This window comes from Geotrypetes seraphini, chromosome 15, assembly GCF_902459505.1.
Source record: "Geotrypetes seraphini chromosome 15, aGeoSer1.1, whole genome shotgun sequence".
Lineage (NCBI taxonomy): Eukaryota > Metazoa > Chordata > Amphibia > Gymnophiona > Dermophiidae > Geotrypetes > Geotrypetes seraphini.
The window spans coordinates 25,287,311-25,297,827 of NC_047098.1; the positions used below are offsets into that span (position 1 = coordinate 25,287,311).

Sequence of the window (10,517 nt, forward strand, 5' to 3'; positions counted from 1 at the left end):
CTTTCCAGACTGGACCTTCCCGTCTTGCACATGACACTGTCGTTGGGGAATTGCACTCTGCTTTGATACATCCCACACATTCAGGAATGGAGTGTCTGTCACAGTAGAATAAACTTTTTTTCTGGTAGTCAGGCATTCCATTCCTGAAGCCCGCCCTGTCAGATTTTCATTAGCTTGCTTACTGCCTCAAAGGTGCTGGGGAGTCAAGACATTTTGTTTCTTTCCTTTGTCCAGCCTCGGCAAGGATAGAGGATGTGACTGCTGGATTGAAGAAGTTAGGGGGTATCTATAAAATCTCCCATACTCTTAGTGCAGGTTGTGCTCCAGTTGGTGACTTGTTTTATTTTGCACCTCTTTCTATTGCAAATGGTTAAATTGTGTTTATCTGTTATATGTTTAATATGAGCAGAACAGACATGTTTTTCAGGGAGTGTCCCATACCCCTCCCTATTCTATTTCCTCTCCAGAGTTAACCATCTGCTTTGGTATGAACTGAGGAACTGGAGGACAACCCAGAAGGATGGGAGATGGAGCAAAAGAATGCTAATAAAGCTCCCTACAAGAATTATCATGAGATGGAATTAGTTACTCAGAAGTTCAGGGACAGTGTGTCTGTGTATCGGAAAGATTATTGAGGTAAGAACCCAAACTTATCTTAGCAAATTATTGAAATGTCTTCACAGAAGAAGCCTCTGACATAACACTACTTTTCACTTCAACTGAATCAGGGAAGTGGTCTCTGCTAATAAAAATATCAGATTAGCAAAAATCGATATTTTCCAAGTTCAGTATTTCAGCTGCTTAATCAAAAATCAAGTCGGCTCACAATCTGTAACTTCTCATTTTATAACTGTTGCATAAAGATGGTGACATTGACTGATGTTGGGAAAACTCAGAAGTTAGAGATTTACATCCAATAAGCTCACACTAGTGCCATCCAATCTAATTCTTTGTTCAGTCCACTTGTGTGGGTGGGAGGGTGCCGATTATGAGTATTTACTGAATTAGACAGAACAAAGCTGGATCTTTGAATTGAAAACAGTGACCCCTAGTGGTTTGAATGAAGAATTAGATTGAATATCACTAGAGTGAGCTTATTGGGTGTTAATCTTTAAATATAGACATCAGTTGCTTTTTGCCATCTTTATGCAACAGTTATGAGATGTTACAAATTGTGAGTGGTGCTTTTGGATTAAAGAATCAGAAATATTGAATTAGGAAAGGAATTGTTTTTTTGTAATCTGATATTTTTATTTGCAGAGACTGCAGCCAAAGTGAAACTTAGTGCTATGGCAGAAGCTTCTTCTGTGAAGGCGTTAACAATAATTTGCTAAAGTGCCCTATATACTCGAATATAAACAGATCTGATTATAAACTGAGGTAGCCTTTATCCCCCCCCCCCAAAAAAAAATAAGGTTAACTCAAATATAAACTGGTGGGTTTATATTCAATTGCTCTGCCTTGCACCCAGCTCTCCTTCCCTCCTGCCCTTCTTTTCCTCCATCTTTCCCAGTTCTGCACCCAGCCTCTGATGCCCACTGCACACCTCCCTTAAGCCTTGGTGGTCCAGCTGTGAGCTTGGACAGAAGCGATCCTTTCCGCATCCTGTCCCAGTCAACTGTTAACCACCCCACATCCCAGACTTGTTAAAGGCCTCCTGTGGGCTTACCTTAAGCCTTGGTGGGCCAACAGTGAGCCTAACAGGAGCGATCCTTCCCATGTCCTGTCCAGGCCAACTTTTAACCATCCCATTTCTCTCCCGCCTCCCGGACCCCTCTCCAAGATACCTTTAGAACGCTGGTGGTCTAGCAGTGAAGTGGGGTAGGAGTGATTTTTCTTCACTCCTGTCTCATGTGGAGCCACAATCAGAAATGGCTGCGCAAGTTCCCAGGGTGTCTCATGAGTTCTCATGGTCTGATGAGACTGCCCTGTTAATCTTGGGAGGTAGGTCTTGTTAGACAAATCTGATCAATTTCTTCGACTGGGTGACCAGAGAATTGGATAGAGGTTGTGCGCTAGATGTGGAGTATTTAGATTTTAGCAAAGCCTTTGACAGTGTTCCACACAGATGTCTAATAAATAAACTAAGTGCCCTTGGGATGGGTCCCAAAATGACAAGCTGAGTCAAGAACTGGTTGAGTGGAAGGCGACAGAAGGTAGTTATCAATAGAGATCACTCTGAGGAAAGGGATGTTACCAGTGGTGTGCCTCAAGATTCTGTTCTTGGGCCTGTTCTTTTTAACATTTTTATAAACAATATTGCTGAACGGTTGTCGGGTAAAATTTGCCTCTTTGCGGATGATACCAAAATCTGCAATAGAGTAGACACGCCGGATAGTGTGAATAACATGAAGAAAGACCTGGTGAAGCTTGAAGAATAGTCTGAAATTTGGCAGCTAAAATTTAATGCTAAGAAATGCAAGGTCATGAATTTGGACTACAAAAACCTGAGTGAATTTAGGGGGTGAAGCACTTATGTGCACAACAGAAGAGCGATACGTGGGTGTGATTGTGTGTGATGATCTTAAGGTGGCAAAACAGTTGAAAAGGTGACAGCGAAAGCTAGAAGGATGCTAGGTTGCATAGGGAGAGGTATGGCCAGTAGGAAAAAGGAGGTATTGATGCCCCTGTATAAGACTTTGGTGAGATCTCATTTAGAATATTGTGTACAAATCTGGAGGCTGCACCTTCAAAAAGATATAAAAAGGATGGAGTCAGTCCAGAGGAAGGCTACTAAAATGGTATGTAGTCTTCATCATAAGACGTATGGGGACAGACTTAAAGATCTCAATCTGTATACTTTGGAGGAAAGGCGGGAGAGGGCTATGATAGAGATGTTTAAATACCTATGTAATGTAAATGCGCATGAGTCAAGTTTCTTTCATTTGAAAGGAAACTCTGCAATGAGAGGGCATAGGATGAAGTTAAGAGGTGATAGGCTCCAGAGTAATCTAAGGAAATACTTTTTTACAGAAAGGGTGGTAGATGCATGGAACAGTCTCCCAGAAGAGGTGGTGGAGACAGAGACTGTGTCTGAATTCAAAAGGTCCTAGGATAGGCACATGGGATCTCAAGAGAGAGAGAGAAAGAGATAATGGTTACTGCGGATGGGCAGACTAGATGGGCCATTTGGCCTTTATCTGCCATCATGTTTCTATGATTGCTCATGTACTGGCTCACTGCTGGACCACCAGGGCTTAAGCAAGGCCTGCAACCAGTCCGTGAGGTGGGAGGGAAGTGGGGTGGTTAACAGCTGGCTAGGACAGTACGCGGGAAGGAGTGCTCCTGTTCCAGTTCACCGCTGGACCACCAGGGCTTAAAGCACGGGAGGCCTGCAATGGGGGCGAGGGAGCACACAGATTGAGGAGCCGAATATAAACAGAGACACCCCAATTTATGGGCCTTTTTTGGCCCAAAAATCAGTTTAAGTATATACAGTAAGTACCTTTGAATAGTCCATTCAGGAACTGGAAAAAAAATTGTAAAATTTACAAATATTGGAATATACAAAATACATGGAAAAACAGAAGGGGATGAACTGCAATTGAAATATTAAACATAACGAAAAAAGGATCGAAGAATGGAAATGCTGATATAAGTACCATGATTTCTTTATAAGCTAAAAATACCCACCTATCTGATGGTTCACACACAAAATATTTTTAATATATAACCTATTCTATTCTGTTGATAGTTCACTTGGCTTTAGTTAGATTAGGACCACATAGTTATTTATATCACAAATTCTGGGCATCACTATGGAAATCTGTGGAAGTTGCATTGCTTACCGTAATTTTTCTGTGGAGGGATTGGGGATAAGGGGAGATAAGTTCTGCCAGCTGGGTATAGTAGCAGCACATCTGGTACTCACATCTGTATGGAACCAACTTCTCTATCGGATAAGCAGTGTGAAATGTACCAGTTGACAGCAGTAAAGTACTACCAATCCTAGCTGTTGAACAGATGTGGAAAGTATTTCAGGAATGGCAACTGAATAATATGTGACTGGACATTATTAGTTTCTATAGGTCTGAGGCATGAATTTTAGCAGGCAGGTGGGGGGGGATAAGGACAGGATTCAGTTTTTGTACCAGTTGTTTTCTTTTTCTTTCCTGTTATCGGCAGGTGCAGTGAAGGAGAAACATGCACCTATTTTTTTGTTGTTGTTAATGTTTTGAGCTTTGTTTCTTGTATACTTGTGCACTCAATAAAAGCATTCAGTTAAAAAAAAAGTGGCTGTGATCCAAGATGGGTTGTTGTTTTTTTTTTTTGCCTTTTTTCAGCTCTTTCACATCGATTTTGGACATTTCTTGGGCAATTTTAAGACCAAATTTGGTATAAACAGAGAAAGAGTACCTTTTATTCTGACTTATGACTTTGTACATGTCATCCAACAAGGAAAACCCAATAACAACGAGAAGTTTGAAAGGTGAGAGTTGGTTGCATGACCTAGGAGTCTATGAAGCTCCACACCATATCAGTCTGTGTACAGACCTGAGGTCCCAGAGAGAGTCCACAGCATTAGGCCAACACTAAACCATTAATGGGCTGCTTTGTTTTTCATGACAGATTCCGAAATTACTGTGAGAAAGCGTACATGGTCCTTCGACTGCATGGACCCCTCTTCCTTCATCTGTTTGCACTAATGAAAGCTGCTGGGTTACCAGAACTCAGCTGTTCTAAGGACATCCAGTACCTCAAGGTAAAGCAGTGCAGTGGATAACATGTAATGAGGAAGGAATGGTGGGACGGGAGAAAGAGGCAGGAAGCATGAATCTGTTCTGGAAATAAATTGCGTAGTGTAATTGATATAATTAGTTAAGAAATCATTCACTGGTGCTCTTATGATAGGCCGGTAAATTAGGAGCAGGTACGTGATGTTTAGGCACTGTGATCTTAGGTGCAAAGGCATTTAGGCTTGATTCTTTTACTATTCTCTTAACTTTTCTCCTAAATTGAGTTCCCTTCTCTTTCATACCCTAGCTGTGCACCCTCCCTGCTTCTCTTGTCTGTCCTTATGTATTAAATGCCCAGTAAGGATAGGCAAAGGGATTCTCTGGTTAGAGATGTGGAGGGGCATTTTTGATAAGATGTACAAGTCTAATTTGGACATTTTGAAATAAATCCAGAAAGCCAGTAGAGAAAATGTCCATTTTCAAAATAGCTAGATGGCTATCTGCTATTTTTGAAAAAGATCCATGTAGATGTCTATCTTTTTTGGCAGGGGAATCCCCAGCAGCTCAGCCAGTTTCAGGGCAGTCCTGCTGGTTCAGCTGATGGTAGATTCCCCTACTACAGGGGGGGGGGAGGGGTCAAAATCCCTCCTCGAGAGCCACAATCCAGTCGGGTTGTCAGGATTTCCCCAATGAATATGCATGAGATCTATTAGCATTCAATAAAAGCAGTGCATGCAAATAGATCTCATACATATTTATTGGGGAAATCCTGAAAACCCGACTGGATTGCGGCCCTCGAGGAGGGTCTTTGACACCCCTGCCCTACTAGGATCAGCTGAATCAGCAGGGAGAAAAAAAATTTCTCTGTCCATCCCTCAGACACACTAATTCCCTACACCCTTCCCCCCGACATTCCCTGTACCTTCGGATGACAAATTGGCAGGAGGGAAGCCTAAGACTTTGAGCCAATCAGGGCCTTAGGCCCCTCCACTGCATCCCAAGATGCTCTGGGAGGGGGGAAGGCCTGTCATTCTGAGCACACAGCCCTTTAGGCAGAAGGGAGTGGGCTTCCCTCCTGTGGATTTGTCATTCAAAGGTACAGGGGTTGTGGGGAGATGTCAGAGGGATGTCCTATTTGGGTGGTAGGAAGGGGGTCGTGACTACTGGGGGGCGTAAGGGAAGGTCATGCCTTAAACCCTCCAGTGGTCTTCTTGTCAGTTTGTGCAACTAAGAACAGATCTAACTCCCTGCATCTAAGTTCCTGCCTAGGAAAGCTTCGGTTATTACCTCAGGGGCGAAATGATAGATATGTTTAAATACCTATGTAATGTAAATATGCGAGTTGAGTCTCTTTCATTTGAAAGGAAACTGCAATGAGAGGGCATACAATGAAGTTAAGAGGCGATAGGCTCCAGAGTAATCTAAGAAAATACTTTTTAACAGAAAGGGTGGTAGATGCATGGAACAGTCTCCCAGAAGAGGTGGTAGAGACAGAGACTGTGTCTGAAATCAAAAGGGCCTGAGATAGGCATGTAGGATCATGAAGGCAGAATGGTTACTGCAGACTAGATGGGCCATTTGGCTTTTATCTGCCATCTTGTTTCTATACCGCTAAATGCCTTTCAGTTCAATGCGGTTACAGAAAAGTAGGTACAACAAGGAAGTAATTTTTTTTAACATTGAAAATTAATAGAATATTAAGGCACATAGAATTTCATCCATAGAATCCAGGTCTAAGCGCGCCCATAACGTACCTCCCAACATACCCCTTTGAACTCTGGACGCACAACAGCTTAGAAGTGTTGCTGAAGAACCAGAAAGTTGTTTTGATTATTGGTACTTGGCTGTCCCTTCTATTAGGACAGGTTTTTGGATGTTGCAAAGTTTTCATTATGTCCCCTGCGGTTCCAATGACCAGGCAAGACTGCGACATGCTTCCACAAACCAAGTCAGCTTCTGCTGAGCGCATCACCCTGTAGCACAAGTAGGAGAGGAGAGGAGAGGGGTGTGTGGAGGGTGCCCCTTCCCCACACTCTTCTCCAACCCCCAGCGCCACACGCTTCTTTCCTACCCCATACTGCTAAGCATGCACTGCTTCCCTTTCCCCATACCTCTGTAACGTTTCTGGCACGAGCAGCAATCCCCAAGCTGTTGTCGTGCCAGTGTCAGCTCTTCCTCTGATGTCACTTCCTAGGTGTGGGTCCAGGAAGTGACGTCAGAGACAGAGTGGATGCTGGAACGACACAAGCTTGGGGGTTGTTGCTCATACCAGGAATGTTACAGAGATACGGGGGAAGGGAAGCAGTCTACACGCGCTGGGGGGAGGGTGGAGAGGAGGACGGGTGCCTGTGCCCTCACCAAGACGGTGCCTAGGATGGCCTGTCCCCCTGCTCCCCCCCCCATTACTACACCCCTGCTGAAGCAGACTCCATTATTCCCTTGCCCAGGGAACCACATCCATGGTCACAAACATTGATCCCAGCCTACAAATAATGCCAAGCCTTTGGAGCTGTCTTGTTCTGAAATTTCCATATCTGACACAGAAGCTTCGCTTTGTGGGCTTCCAGCAGGAACATCTTGTTCTCTCCTTGTGTCAAACTGGACTCCCAGATATTCCAAGATCTACATCGGTTCCAGGTGGCTTTTCTGAAAGTTGGCCATCCAGACTAGTTTCTGCAACAGTTCAATCACTCTTTGAACAGCCAGTCTGCCTTCTGATTCGGACTGGGATCTTATCATCCAATTGTCCAGATATGGATGTACTTGTATATCTGCTTTGCGCAGGTATATCTGCAACTACTTCCATCACCTTGGTGAAGGTCCGTGGCCAGTCCGAAGGGTAAGAGAACAAACTGGAAGTGTTGCTCCAGCACATGGAAACACAAGAACTTCCTGTACTCTGGAAAATTGGCAATTTGCAGATAGACCTCCATCAAATTCAGCGAGGTGAGAATTGCCCCAGGTGCCACTGCTGCAATTACTGACCTCATAATCTCTATCTGTAAACAGGGTGTCTTGAGGGCCACATTTAACACCTTGAGGTCTAGAATTGGCCTTCATCTGAGCTTCTCTTGGGCACTAAGAAGTATATCGAGTATCTGCTTCCAGATCCAGCAGTCTTGCACTGTTGCTTGTACTTTGACTGCTTTTTTTCAGCTTCCCAACCGATGAGTCCAGAAAAAGGTCTGGAAGAGGATGAAAGAACTTGAGCTTGTACCCACTCCTGTATAATGTCCAGCATCCAGAGGTTTTTAGGGATCTCCACCCATGGTCCCCAATAGGCTGATAACCTTCCTCTGATGTGTTAAGGCTCAGTTGATGGCTTAGCGTCATAACTTCTTACTGGGAGCAGTTGTGGAGCGGAATCCCAAAAATTGAGGGTGTCTGGCCTCTCTGAATCTTTGTCTGGGGCTTTGAAATGATCTCTGGCCCAAAGGCCTTCTCAAGAACTGGCAATATCACCTGGAGGTCCAAAACTTTCTGCATCCTGACCCCTTAGGCGTTAAGAGGTCTGCTGTCTGGTAAAGACTACGACTTGCAATCCTACACACTGGCCCCAAGATCATCCAGACCTATCAAAAGAGTAACTGTCCTTTAGATGGTAATTTATTCAAGGTCGCCTTGGAGGAGGAAGCGCCGCTCACTGTTTGATCCATAGCATCGTGTGGGAGGAAATGAAATAAGCATACAGTTTGCTCACGATTCTGAAAAGATCATAGAACGCATCAGCTACATAATCCACTCTGGACATTAGAAACTGGTGATCTCTCCTAGCTATTGCCTCCAGCTCACGATGCAACTTGGAGGGAAGGCTTTCGGGTTAGCTGTGGCCAGCATGGTGGGAGGGAGGGAGGAATGTTGGACATGGTGGTGGAGGCAATGGAGAGATGTGACACAAGGAGAAATGTTGGGTATGGGGCTGGTGGGCAGGGGTGAAAGATGCAACACATGGTCTGGGTAATGAGAGAGGGAAAAATGTTGGATATGGCAGTACAGGTGATGGAAGAGATGCACCCTGGAAGGGGAAAAAGAGTATGCTTTGTGTAGTTTAATTTTGTGGTTACCATAATGTATTAGTAAGATTACAGTAAGGTGAAGAATGAAAATGTAAACCTCCTATCTTTTCTTTCTATTTAAACTACAGTACTTTATTTTGAGGACTCTTTCTTTAATGTTTAATGTTTTTATAGACTGTACTGTACAGAAGAACATAAATACACACAGATTCTCTCGTGATCAGAGTACATACAAATTCAACTTAAGAACGGTTTTAAAAACAGAACTCGTTCTTAACCCAGGGACTGCCTGTACTTAAGTAAAAGTATAGTAAAAACATTAAAAAATACTAAATTAAAAAATAACAGTAAAGTAACTATAATGAATGCAACTCAACATTTTTATCCCAACAACTTTATTTATTGTTCTACAATTCAATCCACTTTACTTTTAGTAAAACCACATTTTGAAAATGACTGTTACTCATGCGAGTATGCTTGTGAATCATAATTCTATACATTTAAAAAAAGGTGTTCAACAACTGCACTGATTACATTGACTTAGTTACTATGCAACACTGGTGTATTTGTCTTTGCAGTTGGCATGTGTATGCATGTAGGAAAGATGTGATTGTGATGAATTACTAAAATGGGATCAACTTTTCTTCTCTTTCAGGATTCTTTAGCATTAGGGAAGACTGAGGAGGAGGCTCTGAAACACTTCAAAATCAAGTTTGATGAAGCCCTTCGTGAGAGCTGGAAAACCAAAGTCAATTGGCTGGCACATAATGTATCCAAAGATAATCGGCAGTAAGAGCTGTCAAGCCCCAAGACGTCTGGCAGCCCTCTGCAAACAGAAAGCCAAAATGCTGAAACACTTCATTTAACTTTGTGTTTCTTCTTCAGAATCACTTAGCAAGCGTACTGCCGATGCTCTTAAGTTACTGCTCAGCAAGCTGTAAGAGTCCAGTCCTCCATAAGGAAGCCTCATGAAAAGGAATAGTGATAAGAGTACAAGATGGCTGCTGCAGTTACATCAAGTCCATCCTCTACACCAGGGGTGTCGAAGTCGGTCCTCGAGGGCCGCAATCCAGTCGGGTTTTCAAGATTTCCCCAATGAATATGCATGAGATCTATGTGCATGCACTGCTTTCAATGCATATTCATGGGGGAAATTCTGAAAACCCGACTGGATTGCGGCCCTCGAGGACCGACTTCGACACCTGTGCTCTACACAAAAAGAATTTAGGGATAATTGTTTGGGTATCATTGTGAAAACACATTAAACTGAATATTCTGGGGCTGAAGCTGGATGACATAAGGCAGGGTCACTACATTCTTGATAAAGGATCCCTCTTCTGATGCGAGTTGCTATTTAGAGATGTGGGAAACAGCTAGAGGTTAGAAATTATACAATCAAATGTGGCACTATGGCTTGTCACAAGGAGAAATTAGTTTTCATCTGATAATTTGCTTTCCTTTAGTCCTTCCAGATCGGCCCAGGGAATATGGATGGGTTCTCCACACCTATCAGCAGGTGAAGACTGGATTCTTTAATAAGCCAATAAATATCTTGTACATTTCACTGCCAGAATTTTACTATGTTTCCCAAGTAAGGGAGTGGAAAAAAAAATCCTGCACCTTTAAAAATATATATATAAAAGTCAGGATAAACAGTAAGAGTAGCCAACTCCTCGCAGAGCCAAACACTGAAGCAAATATACAAACAACTATACCCCCTTAAAAAAAAAAAGAAGAGGAACACAACACTGGGTGGAATCTAAGCTGGTCTGGAGGGACTAAAAGAAAACACATTAACAGTTAAGATCTAATTTGTGATCATCTC

At 43.1% G+C, this 10,517-nt stretch overlaps 1 protein-coding gene across 5 annotated transcripts in view; it reads left to right on the forward strand.

Annotated features, from left to right (window-relative positions):
• Positions 1-9,794, forward strand: part of PIK3CD (phosphatidylinositol-4,5-bisphosphate 3-kinase catalytic subunit delta) — a 64,848-nt gene extending 55,054 nt beyond the window's left edge. For 4 of the 5 annotated variants that reach the window (XM_033922668.1, XM_033922669.1, XM_033922671.1 and 1 more), the window contains 2 exons: positions 4,284-4,429; positions 4,570-4,749. In XM_033922668.1, the coding sequence (XP_033778559.1) occupies positions 4,284-4,429; positions 4,570-4,723 (300 nt within the window). In that variant the 3' untranslated portion in view covers positions 4,724-4,749. Of the gene's footprint in view, positions 1-4,283; positions 4,430-4,569; positions 4,750-9,347 lie in introns of those variants that run through there. The other variant, XM_033922672.1, reaches the window with a different exon arrangement.
• Positions 9,795-10,517: the final 723 nt, after the last annotated feature.